The 18063-nt window shown below is 30.3% G+C and overlaps 2 protein-coding genes across 2 annotated transcripts; one reads left to right on the forward strand and one right to left on the reverse strand.

Annotated features, from left to right (window-relative positions):
• Window positions 1–11102: 11102 nt before the first annotated feature.
• LOC107950480 (putative U-box domain-containing protein 50) lies at window positions 11103–15487 on the forward strand. The gene is given in 9 exon segments (XM_016885331.2): window positions 11103–11509; window positions 11703–11815; window positions 11915–12042; window positions 12163–12559; window positions 12937–13077; window positions 13149–13688; window positions 13791–14301; window positions 14304–14506; window positions 14964–15487. Coding segments are annotated over 9 exon segments (2394 nt in total). The 5' UTR covers window positions 11103–11346; the 3' UTR covers window positions 15162–15487.
• Window positions 15488–16461: 974 nt separating this feature from the next.
• Window positions 16462–17126, reverse strand: LOC107950481 (protein SKIP34). The gene has a single exon (XM_016885332.2). The coding sequence runs from the start codon at window positions 16980–16982 to the stop codon at window positions 16704–16706; it is 279 nt and encodes a 92-aa protein (XP_016740821.1). The 5' UTR covers window positions 16983–17126; the 3' UTR covers window positions 16462–16703.
• Window positions 17127–18063: the final 937 nt, after the last annotated feature.

An 18063-nucleotide genomic window follows, 5' to 3' on the forward strand; every position in this document is an offset into this window, starting at 1 on the left:
TCATAAAATACCCAACAAATGGAAAAAGAAAAAAAAAAGTAAAGGATAAAGATAAAGGTGAAAATGACGAAAGCTTGAATGTATAAGATAAATCCAAAAGAGGTTGCACCACGCAATATGGAGATGAAAATTAAGGAAATATATAAGGTGTGATTTATGTTCGTTTCTCGATTTATAAAAGTGAAATTTATGTTATCTCCTTTGAACAATGTCATTTTAAGAACGGTAAAATAGATGAAAATATCTACCATTATATACACTAAATATATATTATTTAGGTTCATCGTGATTATGATTTATAAGTTGGACACAATATATTTGATGTTTTTTAAGTTATTAAAACTATATTCATTTTTGTATATGATTTTATTTTATGATTCGTAAATATGATACACTCAACTCTTCTTATAATAACATATTTTATCTATTAAAATTATGAATATTATAGATTATATTTGATTTTTTTCATTTTCAAGTTTAAAAATTATAATATATCAATAACATTAATTACTAATATCTAGATAATATTTTTAATAAATTATTTCTACCTAGATTATATTTAATTATCTAATCTCACTATTCTGGAAACAATTTAAATTTATTTGTTTGTTTTTGAACTTAATAAAATATGATTAACAGAGAAATTTTCATATGAAAAATAAATCAATTTTACAATAAAATTAACCGTTACAGTTACAATATTATAAAGAAAGATAATTGTATACATAAGAATGCAGTAAATAACATAGTAACCACTAAGAAAAGCCAAAAATGAGAAAGTAAAAGTAAAAGTGGGGGAGAATAGAAAATGAAAACACTAAGTTGAACACTTAGATTTACATGAGATTCGGTCAAAGGAATATTGAATGCGTAGGTAAAAAAAAAATTTGCTTTTATTTTTTGCTTTGAAAGTGCAGAAAGAAGAAGCCAAAAAAAAAAAAGTTAAGGATTGGGGTAGAGGAAACCAATGAAGTGCGAGACCAAAAAGCTAGAAAACCAGGAAACAGTGAGGCGGCCACCCATCACCATTCACCACCTTCAACCCTTTTAATTTGTATTGGTTTCCTCAGTTAAATCGAAACAAACAACCTCATCAATTTAAGGCAATGTTTGATTTTTGCCATAATTTGCGTACCCCATATGAGCTAAGTTAAGCTATACCCTCTATAGCCTCTAACTCATGCATGTTTTCCGTAATTTGTAATCCCGGCGAGTGAAAATCCGACGTATTCTACTGCTTATTTACGAGTGTAATGGAGTTTGATATTTGGATGAAGCTTGATTGAATATTTTTATTTTTTAAATTTGAATTTAAGTTCAATTAATCATATTTATTAATTTTCATAATCGAATTCGATTAAGTTCATATGCACTAAGCTCGAACTCAGCCCTTAAACATAGAGTTAATAAAATTATTTAATAAAATTTTGTAGAGTTTACCCTATGCATGCATATGAAATTGTTTTCAGAGTTGAAATTAAAGGAAAATGGGCGTTTGAATTATCTTTTCCGTGAATATTCCGACAGTGTGCGTAGAATAATTAATGTTGGGAGTCTGAAACGATCTGAAATGTATAAAAATTGAAAGTTCGGACCGATCATTGATTGATTCAACACGAATATGTAGATTTGAAAGCAGGCAGCAGCGTCGAGTTTGTAAAATAATTTTTATTGTAAGGTATAATTATATAGTCATAAGACACGTTGCTGGAAGGCCATTTGTTGAAAGCTTCGGTGCCCAACAGACTGTATAGCAGCAACAGCGGCTGCTACGCAACCGCAACGCCAGTAGTAGGTTTGGTTCATTTGGACGCCTTTCTTTTCTTCTTTCTTTGTTTCGTACTCCATCACCATCAGGGATAGTAAAATCCCAATTACTCAATGGTTTCGGTGAATGTATCCAACAACTCCTTTTATTGTAGAGATATAACTAAATTAATTTTAGAATAAACTTAATATTTATTGTTTGAAAATTATTTATACTTATTTTTAAGTAATTATTTTCAAAATATAATTATGTTTAAATCTTAAATATAAAACAAAATTTTGTTACCACCCACAGTGGAATGTAATTTAAGAAAAATAATAAATGTGGGTTTAGATGGGCAGTACGTTTACTTATAATTAATGTAAAAACAGCAGTGACGGTAAGATTAGATACTACAACGATATTATAGCGTGAAACAAAAAGTAAACTAAACGTACCAAATTGCACCCTACCGCTTATCCAAACTCACCCCTAAGTATAACATTTAGCCATCTTTAGACTCTAATGTTGTCAATTTAGAAACAATACTATAATTAAACAAAAATTTTCGGAAAAATTTCAAAAGGATATAGTACGGATGTTTGACAAAATTACATAAATATAAGAAGTTTAATGTTAAAACTAATTCTATGTATATAATTAAATTAAAATTAAATATATTGATTGAACTTCAATTTACTTGATATTATTTTCTAAAATCACTCATAAAATTATTATTATATTATAATAAGCAAGACTAAAAAACGTACTACAAGAATAGACAAAAACTTCTAAAACTGGAGACTTGTTAAACAATAGAAAAACAAACAAAAAACATATAAAATTTAAGATAACAGGAATCAAAATCGATACGTGAAATCATTTATTATTCTAAAATACTCTCAAAACAAAAACAGATTAAGAAGTTGACGAAAAGTTACCGACATTTTAATAAAAATTACTGGTGGCAGATAGAATTTTAGCGAACGACGAGCACCGTCATCTATCCATTATAACTTGTGAAGACATGTGTAATGAATAAGAAGAATAAAGAAAAAAAAGATTGATGAGAGAGGAAAAAGGCAGGTAATAACTAACTCGAACACTGATACTGTCGCTAAGTAATACAGAAGATAAAAAGCAAATGACTTAGAAAAAGAAATTTAGAGTGTTTCGCCAAATAATATAAATTTTAGTATTTATAATCTAAATTAATGGTTATAAAAACATATTTTTAAGACACCAACATGATTTAAATGGCTTTAGGTTCACACTTTGCATCTTTTGCTGACTTTTGAATTGATAATATATGCATCATTTAACGGCATGTGACATCACACGTGATAATGACTAACCCATGCAAAACGGAATTACAATATTATATTTTAATTATCCTTTTTTCTACCTATAAATACATCATGAAAAAAAAAATAAGCGGCTGATGAGAAATATACTACTATTCATCCATATATCACAAGACACGTGGCGAATACGTGGCACCCCACGATGTCTTCTTTTAAAATAGTAACATGTTGGCAACTTTGCATGACTTAAACTTGATTTCGATCATTATCAATATCTTTACACGTCATCTGCAATGTATATATATACGAGTTTAGCATTTTTATTTAAATAAAAATATCAACCCTAAGAATATTTGTTTTCTTAATTTGATAAATTTTTGTTATACACGTGGCACAAGTTGACTGCTTTAATTAAGTCACGTCCCACATTGAGATTTTATTTCGGGCAAATCACCAAAAAAAAGTTATTTTTTTCAAAAATTATCGAAATGGACCAATTATTTAATTATTTGTCGGAATGGTCTATTTTCCGCGAAATCGCGTCCACATCAGCGCGATGTCAGGGTACGCGCCAGGAAATCACGTCCACGTCAGCTCGATTTGCTTACGTGGACACAAATCGCGCCCTCTAGGACGCGATTTGCTGACGTGGATGAACAGTTTCTTATTTTTAGCTTGAAAAACTTTGAAAGGTCATAACTTTTCGCTCGGTTGTCCGATTGAGACGAATTTTTTTTATTTTGAATAACTTTTCAAGATCTACGATGCTTAGGCAAAGGCATCGGTAACTCATATAATTAAGACAGTTAGAATCATTGGTCGTTTGAGAAGAACTTAAATGAATTTAATATAAAATTATATTCAGTTGACTTTTCTGTACGTAACTATTAACATATACACACACTACAAATAATGATTTGAATGTTTCAAAATTTAATTTTAAATCGAAAAAATTAAAATTTAGGGACAAAAAGGGATCTTTTTCGATGAAAAGTGCGGCAAACTGCCTTCGGCTGTTTGTCAGCGCGTAGATCTCGAAAAGTTATTCGAAATAAAAAAAATCGTCTCAATCGGACAACCGAGCGAAAAGTTATGGCCTTTCAAAGTTTTCCAAGCTAAAAATGAGAAATTGTTCATCCACGTCAGCAAATCGCGTCCTCGAGGGCGCGATTTGTGTCCACGTAAGCAAATTGCGCTGACGTTGACGCGATTTCCTAGCGCATACCCTGACATCGCGCTGACGTGGACGCGATTTCGCGGAAAATGGACCATTCCGGTAAATAATTAAATAATTGGCCCATTTCAATAATTTTGAAAAAAAAGGACTTTTTTTGGTCATTTGCCCTTTTATTTCTACCATGTTTAATATATGTATAAACCTCTGTCCATGTCGGATTTTACTTTACAAATTTAGAAAAGTCTTCAAAATATCATTCAACAAAAAATTAGTTAGATTCCCAATAATATAATATATTGTTCCTACTAAGGAGTTTTATACTTGATTCTGTAAGAAGTTTGAGTATAGCTCGTGTTATCGTGCTCATAAGTATGTAGCCTATATGTCTTAGGTTGATGGCTCGAGTCTCCCTCATATTGGTGACTTTTATAATTAACATTACGTACAATACTGACATGTCATCCACTAATTAAAACGCTCTCAATTTCATGTACTCGAACCTACATCAGAACTTTTAAGATAATCTTTACACAAACAAAATCTCACCATCGAAACAATACCTTTAATTATTCAGCATGAAGTTTCATTATTAGGACAAAACCCTCAACACGTATCAACAAATTAAAATATTTAAATATCAAAATAGGTATAAAATAAATCACATCATGCATTATAGGTAAAGTAAAAATAAAAGTGCATTAAATAATATTGTCCATGACTTGAAAAAAATCAAGTGGTGATGATGAAGGGCTTAGATTCCATAGAAGAGATCCTAATCATCGTTCTTATCTTGGCTTCATCTTGGGATATCTTTGCCTTTTTAATAAAAAAATGATAATTAGTACTTTAATATAGTAATAATTAAATTTTATATGATAAGATTAAAAGACTGGTGGTGTAATCACTGCCTCTGACCATTGACTGAAAAGCACGTGCGCTGCATCTTTTAATTCAAATGTTTTCGGTCGACGATTTCGGTGACGCACGTGCATTCTCTGTCCCCGACAACTTATAATAATCATGTCTTCCATGTTTATTGTTTCTACTAATATTTAATTACACATTTCTTAATCATTTTTTAATTTAACTTTTCTTTTTATTTTTATAATGCATTAAATCTCCATTTATATTATTTCTATATAAAATAACAAAGACACTCTTAAAATTAATAATATAATTTACTTTATAAATCGAGAGTATTTTCGTCTTTTCCTCAACTGAGTTGATATCCGACTAACTCATAACATCGACTCAATCAAAGTTTACTTTAACAACAGCAGCTTCTGGTTGATAAAGCAAATTACATCAAATTAGAGAAGGACTAAACTATAATTAGAACAATGTTTCTTTTTTATAGTACTTACTACTTAGCTGTAAAAATGGATCTAAATTGGGGGGCAAAAAAAGTGATTCTTTTTTTCCCTTTCTTGTGAAGTATCCAAAGCAAGTTGGAGGCATAGACTTTGATCTAAAGTTTTCATTGCATTTTTAATAAATAAATAAATAAATAAATAAGCCAAAGCTTTTACCATTTGACCATGCTTGTTGTATGCATTTGTATAAGGATTGTACTCTCTAAATCAAACAATTTTGATGTCAAGTTTGAATTTTGCAATTCCTTTTGTCGGTTTTGGAGCATTTTGTAATTTAAAATTGTTATATCACGTGAGATTTCAAGAGATTAATAATAATTTATAGCTTCTAATTACAATTACAATCATAAAAAAATAGAGTACATCGATGAATTTTAAATCAGAATAAATTTAAACAACATTAACATATGATTTACGTAAAATGAGACTCAAACTCGAGCTTTTAATATTTGAGGTATCGGTGGTTACCAATTATTTCAAGGTTTTTATTAGATTAATTGGTGTTATTTATGTTAAATAGGTTTTATATTTGATGTCCTTGTAATTTACACAATGTATTCATGGTGGATAAATTTATACAATTAACAAAATAATGAAAAATAATTAAATTTAAGTGTCTTCATTTTATATTCATTAACAGGTTGGCTTAAATCGTTTAAAAGTGAGTTAATGGACGAAACTATATTGCTGATTTGGGCCGAACCTCTAAAAACAATTCAGTCAAGTTCGTTAGTTGGGCTTGTTTGAGAGCCCATAAAATAATAAAAATTAAAATAATTAAGTGTTGGAAATGCGGGGAATCGATCCCCGTACCTCTAGCATGCGAAGCGAGCGCTCTACCATATGAGCTACATCCCCGAGATGACAGTATTTATTTAAATATAAAATTTTTAATATGTTAATAATCTCGCACTATATAAAAACTAAAACTACAAAATATTATATTTAATTAATTTTAATATATTTTTAATATATAATGTTTTATATTATTTTTATTTAATATAATTATTCTTCTTTTATCAATTTTAAAAAAATAATTACAAATACAGATATTTTGAAACAATGTATTTTAAAAATCTCTAAAATATTCAAACCAACCTTTATATATATATATATATATATATATATATTCATTCATACAGTGGCAGAGCCAATGAAGGTTGGCAGGGGCCCTGGTCTCCCGTAAAATAAAAAAAATTCATTTAAACTTTTTATAATTTATAAATTTTTAAATTAGTAATGGTAAAATTACACTTTAACTTCCCAAAAATAATAAAATTTTAATTTAATCATTTAAAAATTATAAATATATAAATTATTAAAATGATAAAATTACATTTTTACTATTATAAAAATTTACAATTTAATTTCGACCCAAAATAAGTTTCTAACCCTACCACTGTGTTCACAAAAGATGTTATAAGAAATATTGTTAGATAAATATATTAGAAGAATCGTATGTCTATTTCCGGATCTTCCAAATAACACTTGTTTTCTACCTTCAATATATTTTGAATATTGGGAATTGCCCTTATACTTTACTTTTATTGATTTTTTTATTATATTTTGAAAAAAATAATAAATTTCTCACTCATGATTGGATTTTACAACTAAAAAATATTCAATGGAGCTTTTAGACTCCATAAATAAAGCTAGAGATTGATAAGTGTCCTATAGGGAGTACAGTTAAATATTTTTCTTTAAAAATGAGACATTTGACAATTTTTTAAAATTGCTTGTGGAATAAAAAAAATACATTGTCAGTGTATTAAATACTAACTCTTATTATTTGGTCCAAGTTCAAACAAAATCATAATTTTAAAAACTCGAAAATATATAAAAAGACATTTAAATATAAAATATTATAAAAATTTTGAATTTTTTGAATTTGGACTGAATTGACAAAATGTGCAAACATTGAGGATTAAATTTGTTGAATATTTTTAAAATTAGGACCAACCTAACAGAATGTGTAAAGTGTTAATAGCTAAATTTGTTATTATACCAATCAAAAGATTGCCACATCAGCATTTCGTTTAGTGACTAATGCATTTTATCGGTGGAGTGATTAAAATTGATAATTAATATAATGGAAGTGACTAAATTAACAAAAAAAAAATTCATTGGCCAAAATAGGAATGCATTAAAACTTAGTGACTTTCTAAGTAGTTTAACCTTTAAATTTTTTAAGAAATATTATTAAGAAAAAAATTAAAAGTATCAAATTGATATTTTGGTTATTAACCTTTAAATTAACATGCCGCATCATCCTATGAACGTACGTTAACGGATAAGTGACCAAAATGTAACATTTCTATAACTTAAGTGACAATTATATAACTTTTGAAAGTTGAGTGACCGAAATGTAATTTTAATCAATGGTTAGGGACAATTGGTGTAGTTTATCCTTAAAAATATTAAGACAAAATTAACTCTATTTTATATTGGTTTAGGGTATTACTCTATTAATAAACGTAAAAAAGAAGTTATTGCCTTCTTCCTAGAGGTGCTCATGGACCAGGTTCAAGCCACTTCCATGCAAGGTGTCTAGACCAATTTTCTAAGCTCAAGCTCGGCTCGACTCAAAAAATGGGCTTAATTTTTTGCCCATATTTGGCCCAAATTAAGAAAGGTAATCCTAGACTCGTGTCTCCCATATTTGATCTTTTAGATTAGTTTTTATTTAAAAATATATTTTTAAAAAATATAATACACTAAATGCACTAAAAACACTAAAATAAAGGTTTTCTAACACATTAAAATTATTTATATTAAAAACACTACCAAAAAAATAAATGTTTTATTATATTAAAAACACAAATAAATATAATAAATATGTTATTGTATTAAATATATTTATTAAAATTTTATGTTTTGGGTTGTGTTATTTAGTTGGGTAAGATTTTGGGTAATGAGTTTAATTGTTATTGGGTTAGTAATTTAATATAAATATATATAATTATTTTATTTCTTATAACATAATATATTCAGGTCGGAGTCGAACCAAAAAAATCTTGCCCAAGGTCCGACTTATATATAAAACGGGTCTTAAATTTTATCAAAAACCCATTTTTTAAGCGAACCATTGGACCTGGACAAGTGGCCTGGCCCAGAAGAATATACATGATTATATATACATTTTTTTAAAAAAATTATTCAAAACCAAGTTTTATATATACATGATTTTATATGTGCATTATTATATTTACAAAACATATGTAGGAAAATTTTGATATAATTTAAAAAAAATTTAAAAAATATCAATTAAAATTTATTTTAAATATTTAATTCAAATATTTGTTAAGAATAAAGTTTATTATAAAAAATTAAGCTTGTTGGACGTGTTTGTTTTAATTTATTAATATTACTTAAAAATATATTATGGTATTTCACTTCTATTTAACTTCACTCATAGTGTATTAAATAATATTTTTATAAATTATTATAGTTTATAAATCAAGGTAGCCAAGACTGTTTTTCTACTAGTACTGATACGTACTGGTATCGATCTGTTCTATTGTACGGTTTCAAGTTTATCGCTATTTTATATATGTGTATAAAAAGTATTTACAAATATCAAATAATGAGGTTAAAGAAATTTTAAAAATAAAATTTAGTTAAATTGATAAAGAAAAATTTTTAAAAAATGTTTGTGGCATGGGTTCAAATATCACCGTACATAAATTTTAAGATAAAAGAACTCATTAATTATATAAAATATTCTTTAATAAACTTTGCAAATGCAATCCATCATTAAATAAACTCAGATTAAACAACGAAAAAAATATATTCCATAAATAATTCAACAAATTCAAATAAATAATAAAAATTTAAAATATATTTTAAATTGATATTTTTTATAAAAATAAATAATAAAAAAGTAAATTTAAAATTAAAATTATTTTTACGAATAAATAATAAATTTTAAATATATTTTAAAAGAAATTTTTTTAGCACTGACTGATACACCATATTCCAGTCGGTACGAGTGAAATCAACTAGTACGACCGGTACCGATTAGAATTTGCACCAGAATGAAACTTAAAGTTTATTGTTCCGATTTATTACCGAAACAGAGCGTTTCGGTCGATATGGGATGTACCAAAACGATATTGACTAACATGTTATAAATAATAGGCATAATGACTTATTTAACCCTCCAACTTTATAAAAAAAATCATTTTAACCCTCCATTTAATATTTCTCCTCTTTTAGCCCTTGACTTATTTGACTTTTTTTGGTTAAAAAGTCATTTTAACATGGCAAATACATGAATTGCCACGTGGATGACACATCAACATTTAACTAATTTTTTAAAAAATTATAAAAAAATATTTTTTTTTATAATTTTATAATTTTTAATAATTTTAATAATTTTTAATTTTTAAAAATAAATTTTATATTTTTAAAATTTTTAAAATTTTAAAAACGTAAATTAAATGATGGCGTGGCAACCCACTGTATATCATATTAACAAAGTTAAAAAAGGTTAACTTTTCCATCCATTTTGAGGTAGTTTGATAAAAAAAATACATGTTTAAGGGCTAAAAGAAAGCAGAAAAATAAATGGAGGGCTAAAATGATTTTTTTTTATAAAGTTGGAAGTCCAAATAAATCATTATGCCTAAATAATAAATATTAATTTAGCTAAGTGATATGAGATAAAACCTGCTCATGGGCTAAGCCGCTGGTCTAGGCCCGAAGGCCTACATGAAAAATGGGAGGGTTTTCTATATGAAAAATGGACTTAAGTAAAATTTAAGGTCCATTTTTTATATGGGCCGAACATTGGGTAAATTTTTTTGACCCGACCCCAGCCAAACATGAATAATATGTTATAAAATAATATTATATTAATTGTATATGTTAAATAACAATTATTTATATTTATATTAAATCACTAATCTAATAACAATTAAACTGATCGCCCAAGACCTAATAAAAACAAACACAACTAAATAACCTAACCCAAAATATAAAATTTTAAAATTTATATTTAATACAATAAAACATTTATTATATTTATTTGTGTTTTTTTAATATAACAAAACATTCGTTATATTTATGATAGTGTTTTTAATATAAATATATTTTAACGTGGTAGAGAACTTTTATTTTAGTGTATTTAATGTATTATATTTAAAAAATAATAATTTTTAATAAAAGTAATCTAAAAAAATCAAATATGGAGGAATTGGGTCGGATTTTGAATCATGCCGGACATAGATAAAAGAAGAAACCATTTTTCGAACAAGACGAATGTAGAATAAAAAATAAAAATAAAAATCCCAAGACTTGAAATATTGGCTTCCAACAAATTTCCATTCTCATTTCGTGGTCTTTTAAATTGATGAATAAATCTTTGATTATTATATAGATAATTACAATTTTATTTAAAAACATATATTTTTTACATTGTTTGCTTACAATTGGTGCTTAATTAGACAGCAATTAAAATTTCCATTAAATCCATACAACAAGCTCCAAACTAGCCGTCCTACCTTCTCATTCAACGCGCCTAATTTTCTGTTCTTCTTTGAAAACATCTATAACTTGACAACAACCCCTTTCAGTGTTTTTCACAAAATTCAACTTAATCCAATTTCCTTCAATTCCATTTCCAATCATTTTATTTATTTTTTTCAAATTAATCCTTTGACAACCCTTTATTGCTTTATATTTCCTTGGATGTTCACTGAGTCTTGAAAAAAAAAAAACCCTACTGTTTGAAAGCTAAGATCACCAATGGAAACACAAGTGGAGAAGGTCTATGTTGCAGTTGGGAACGATGTAAGAGATGGATATAAAACGTTGGCTTGGACGCTAAGAAGATGGAATTTTCAACCATTCACCATAGTCCTCCTTCATGTTACTTACAACATTTCCACTGATTTTGTTTATACCCCATGTAAGTTCAATCATCAAACACTTAGGGTTCATGTATATATTTTCGGTTTTATCTCTCTACTCTACCGAGAACTTTAACTGATTCACATCATGAAAGCATCTCGGAGTGCTTGAACATGCAGAACCATGATAAACCGAAGAGTTTGTTCATGGTCTGACTCGACCCTAACATTTTTTTTTCACCTTCTATATAGTTGGAAAACTTCCAGCAAGTGCAGTGAGTGAAGAGAAGCTGGAAATATTGAAGAAATATGAGCAAGAAAAGACTGAAAAGTTACTGTCCAAGTACATAGCTTTTTGTGGAAAGGTTCTTTCTTTTTTTTTTTTAATGGCTTTGGTGGTTGATGAGATTAGTTTTTTTTACTTTGTTGCCATCGATCTGATTATAATAGTTTTTTTTTCATAGGTAAAAGCTGAGATATTAAAAGTTGAGAAATATGATCAACCTATCCACAAGCTCATAGTAGATTTGATGTCAGGTCTTGAAATTGGCAAACTTGTAATGGGAATCACATTCATGAAATCCTCATCATGGTATGCGATTATATAGATCTTATATTCAAGTTGAATCTTTCTACTATTAAATTTAAGAATTCTGATGTTTCGAATTAATTTATTCCTTTCAACATCAGAATTAATTTATTCCTTTCATAGGAGATCAAAGAGTGCAATAAGTGGAGCATTCTATGTTCATCAATATAAACCTGATTTTAGTGAGCTATACATTATATGTGGGGGAAAACTAGTGGTCCTCAATGGGAACATCAATGAAGGGTTGATGGAAGATGATGGAGGAGGGTTCATGGTCGCAAAAATAAAAGAAAAACCAAGCATTAAAAGCTTGTTAGGAAGAATTTTCTGCGAACGCCGAAAATGTTCGTCCCTTCCGTCAACAAACCAAGATTCGGTGAAGGATCGGTGGGACAATAATGTGGAAGAGCTTGAAAGCTATTTCCAGCAATTGTTGTCTTTGAATTTGGATGAAGAGAGTGATATGTTACAAGCTAATCCAATGGAGTCAGATACACCAGAAAGCACTAATTCCAACATGGTGAGATAAGAACCATTTTAAAATGTTTGCAGCAGGTAGAAATTTTTTGTTGTTTATGACTAACTAAATCCTGTTTTGCCAACAATTATCTATGTTCATTTCTTGACTCTAGAGGCATATGACAGGGACAGGATGTTTAATTATGTTTGGTCCCTTGTCTAGATTTGAATGTCTTGTCATTTACCTAATTCTATAATTATTGAGCATCCATCATTCCATTTCCATGCCATAAGGAAAATGGTTGCATGTGGTAGAATTCCAACCCCAAAGCTGCTAAATGTCTACATGAATCAACTGAACTAAACACGCATTTAAGACAGTGATTTTCTGACAATTATGTTGATGAGTAATTGGACAAAGCATTGTCTTATTGACAGAATGATGAAGAAAAAATGGAAGCTGTGCAATGTAAGATAGATGAAGCACATGAGGCTATTCTTTTGAAGAAGAAAGAAGCTAAGGCTGATGTTGGAAGACATGCAAAAGCTAAATCGGCTATAGATTTATGCAATGCCAAGGTATTTTTTCAAGCTCTTTTGATTTTGTTTCGTGTGTGTTTGGAGCCTTAAATTCATTTATTTTCTTTTAGGCTGAGGAACTCGAAACTCAGTTAAAAGAAGAGGTCACCCACCGGTTAGAGATTAAGAACGTATTGGACATTGAAAAAGAGAAACTCTTTGAAGTTAAAAGAGAAGTTGAAGAGAGCAAAAATAGGCTTAATTCACTTAAGGAACTTCAAGTTGAACTATCAAATAAACTTCAGAAATCAAGTCAAGCAAGAGCAAATGCTGTGGCTCAGTTAGAAATGGCTGCAGTTACAAGAGCTAAGATGGTGATGGAAATCGAGGAATTGAGGCGACAAAGGGATGTTTTTCAACGTAGGATTGAGTTTTGTAGAGAGAAAGATGCACTCAGAATGGTTGCACGATCAAACGAGTTAAGATGTGGTTACAGAGAGTATATGGCCGAGGATATTAGATTGGCAACTGATGATTTTTCGGAGCGTTTGCGATTAAAAGTGAGTGGAGATTGGTCGAATGTTTATCGAGGACGAATCAATCATTCAACGGTTGCGATCAAGATGCTCAATTCTGTTAATGGAATGTCCCAAGAAGACTTTCAAGCTAAGGTATGAATGAGAAATGACTACTTGTTTTAGTTAAAGTAGTTGTATCTAATCAGACAGATAGTCACATATATCTGAATAAATGTCCAACGTGAATATTTGTAGGTGAGGCTTCTTAATGAATTAAGACATCCACATTTGGTTGCTCTAACGGGATTCTGCTCGGAGCTGACATGCATAATCTATGAATACATGCACAATGGTAGCTTGAGAGACATTTTATTTACCCCCCAAAGGAGCTGTAGGAAAATAAACAGAAACCGAGTCCTTTGTTGGTATGGACGGATCCGAATAGCTTCCGAGGTTTGCTCGGGCTTGGGCTACTTGCACTCGGCAAAGCCAAGGCCCATAGTTCACGGTCATCTAACCACATCCAACATCCTCCTAGACCGCGACCTAGTTGCAAAGATTAGCGGCTTTGGCTTGAGACAGCAACATGATCACTATGATATAAGATTGGATATTCGAGCTTTTGGGGTTTTATTGATGCATATGTTAACTGGGAGGAATTGGGCGGGCCTGATCGAAGATGCGACAGTGGAGGACCAGGCAGCACTCATTAAGGTCTTGGATGAGAAAGCAGGGAAATGGCCTTCGGACTTGGCAGTAGAACTTGCAAAATATCTATGAAATGCATGTCGGTGTGCCGAGGGGCGAACCCAGATTTGCAGATTGCAACAGTAATGGAAGAACTACATGAGCTGAAAAAGAAAGCTGATGAACTGAGGGCTAGAGGGGGATTTGAAGTGGTAAGCAATGAGAACGTAAACAGTGAAGACTCAAATGAGGCACCAAGTGTTTTCCTCTGCCCCATATTCCAGGTTTGACTTTAATGGCAAATCCCTAAAAAAAAAACTCTATTCATTGCAATTAGACATTTCAATCCTACCCAACACAATTTGACCATAGAAAAGCTAACCCGAGTCCATTCAACCCATACCCGAGTTGACTTGAACTTAAAACCAATTCAAACCCAAAAACAATTTGAAAGTAATTTGTAATGATGCATACCTACAATAACCCAAATTAAGAAAAAACCAAACTTCAATAACCCAAATTAAGAAAAAACCAAACTTCCCAACCAAATGACCTGAACTTGAAATTGACCAAACCCAAAATGATACAAACCTGAAATTCACCAACCAAAATGGAATGGAAATTTTAAAACACAAATTGACTCAACCTAGATTCACCCAACCCACATCCAATTGACAAGTCCAATTACAATGAGATTTTGGTTATGGTTTTGATATGTTTGAATGGTATTTGTGGGTGCAGGAAGTGATGAAAAATCCACATGTGGCAGCTGATGGGTTTTCATATGAATTGGAAGCCATAGAAGAATGGCTGAAGATGGGGCATGATACTTCTCCCATGACAAATTTGTGTCTTAAGCACACATTCCTGACCCCAAATCGCACCCTTCGTTCCCTCATCCATGAATGGCAGAACAAAGGAGCAAATCTGCCTTGTTGAATTAAAGATATTTCCTTGTGAAGATTTAAGGATTTGGCGTTTGAGTTTCTTCATAGGTTATTTATTGCTTTTGCCTATGACCCAAGTAACAGTGCTACCCAAAGCATACCAGTGAAATCATCACATAGCCTAGCCTCGTTATCCAATAAGTTTGATATTTGAATCTCGCAATCCCGAGCGGCGAACTCCTTTGTATAATAAATCAATGTAAACAATATCAAATATAGATATAGAGTTCAAGCTGTTTGATATGTTTCTCTTGTGCAGCTCTTTGGATCAGTCATTGCTATTGCTATAAAAAATACGCATGCTTTTCATTTTTACCATTTTGCTAGCATACAGTCCAATCATGTTCATCCCAATCAGTACATAATATAGGAAGTAATTATTCGAAGTTTCAGCACAAGACAGCAAAGGAAAACAAATAATTTGATCATATTTGCTCATGAAAATACGACCATTACCTCTTAGAGAACACCTGGGTAACTTCTTGCAATTATTTGGAGATCTTTGCCATGTAACTATGATTCCTTCTACAATTCCATTCAACTCAATACAACCTGAAACTAGAACACAACAAATACTGCAATTATACTGGGATCTTTGAGCATGCAACTCTTATGCCTTCAATGACCTCATTCAACTCAATAGAACCTGAAAACTAGAATGCAGAAAACATATTGCCACGCTTGCTCTTTTTCCCTTCTAGCTCTGCTAAAAGGCCTAAATGATCACAAATTAAGTAGTAATCAAAGAATATGATATAGCCCTCTAATGACAGAAAACTTCCACTTGATATGAGGCTTCTCAAATCAATATAAATGAGATTAAAAAGGATTAATCACAAAGACAAAACACCAATTTCTAGAACTCATTCAACTAAGCAACTCCAAAGAGTATTATACTTAGATCTCTGCCTCTTAAGCCTTCAACGACTCCGTTCAACTTGATACAACCTGAAACTGAAATGCAACAAACACCTTGCCGCGCTATCCACTTTCCCTTTCTCTCTTTTCTTCTCACTTAGCTAATGCCTAAATTTGCACAACTTAAACACATAATCAGAAAAACATAATTTAGCCCTCTAATGCCAGAAACTTCCACCTAATATGAGGATTCTCAAATCAATATCAATTAAGAAATTAATTGAGATTAAAAAGGATTAATCACAATGAAAAAAGAGCAATTAGTAAAACTCAATCAACTAAGCAGCTCCAGAGAGAGTTTAATTTTAAGCCTTCAATTTAACCACAAACAAACATAATTAACATCTACTTAAACAATTTAACACAAAAAGGAGTAAAATAACTATTTTCCGTAAAATACCAACAAATTTTTTAGCTCCCCAAACCCTAAGAGCAAGAAACAAAAACCTTTTACAATTTCAAATCAGTTAAAATGTAATTCCTTCTATCTATCAAACATGATCAACACTCACAAAACAACACCATCACCACCAACAACAAAATATTCTAAAAGGAAATATTAACAAAAAGGTATTTTTGTTAAAATCGCCGAAGGAAAAGCTGTTTCTTTTGTTTTTCATTTAGCAGGAAGCGAAGAGAAGAAGCGCGCCACGTATTCTTGCTGCTCGCGGAACCGTTGTTTGAGGTAAGATTCGAGGATCTCCATGACGGAAACGAAACGCTTCATTTCCTCGAGTCGGCGAGTGAGTTCGGCTTCTCGAGCCCTGGCTCGTTCGAGTCGAGCCTCCGTCTCGGCTAACCGGACTCGGAGCGTATCCACCACCAATGCGTTGTTGTTGTTGTTTCGCGGCGGACGGTCCGGTGAGAGAGATCGTCGGTGATGACCGTAACACATTTTCTCTTCAGAGAAATTTTTTTGTCTGTGGAGATCGAAACGTTTGTCGTTTCGAAGGATGGAAGAATGAAGGAAAAGAAAGTTTTGGTTGCAGAGTTATTGCGAGCGAAAAAGGTTTGCAGCACGTTTGGGATCAATGATGGATGTGCTCATCGTTTGATCTGGACCGCTGGCTGAGATTACTGGAATTGGTATCGTCTTTTGATGGGTCGGGTTGACCGGTCCAATGTTGGATTGATTGAATCGAACGGCTTGAAGAAAGCATACGTGGTGGGCCGATCAAATCTTAGAATAATCCTAAATGTTTTTTTAAAAAGGGTAAACTACACCATTAGACTAATCTATGATAAGTTTTTGTTTCGGTCATTTAACTAAAAAGAGTTACAATTTGGTTATTAAACTATTTAAAAGTTTTTATTTAAGTCATTGGGTTGTTAAAATCGATGTTATATGACTTCCTCTATCTGCACTATCAGCACCAATCAAAAGTTATCTTTCCCTTTCTTTTGTACAGTTTAATTATTTTTCATGAAACAACTTTAGACGTCATGAATTTGTGAACCAAAATTCAAACAATTTTTTTCTTCGATCTATGACACTGACCATCAAATTGATTTAGATTTAAGGTATGTTTTTTTACTTGTCGATGGGTACTGATCTATTATATCGATCACTAAATTGTCACTTTGAGTTCACTAGCGGAACTTTTTAATTAAAAAAAACTTAACAGTCTAGTGACTTAGATACAATTTTTTGATGACTTAGATACAATTTTTTGAATAGTACAATGACTTAAATGAAAACTTTCAAATAAATTAGTAACTAAATTGTAACTTTTTTTAATTAAGTGGCCAAAATAAAAATAAATAAATAAGATGAGAATTAGAAAACTATGTTTTTTTTAATAAATTGAAAAGTTAAATTTGTATGTACATAAATTATGCTAAATATTAAATATTAAATGAATTGATCCATTACAAGAACACAATATAAGAAAATAAATATACAAAAAAAATGCCCTAAAATATACAAAAAAAAATGCACTAAGTACAAATAAATATATCAAAACGTTTTGATAAAT

The sequence above is a fragment of the Gossypium hirsutum genome, chromosome D03, assembly GCF_007990345.1.
Source record: "Gossypium hirsutum isolate 1008001.06 chromosome D03, Gossypium_hirsutum_v2.1, whole genome shotgun sequence".
NCBI lineage: Eukaryota > Viridiplantae > Streptophyta > Magnoliopsida > Malvales > Malvaceae > Gossypium > Gossypium hirsutum.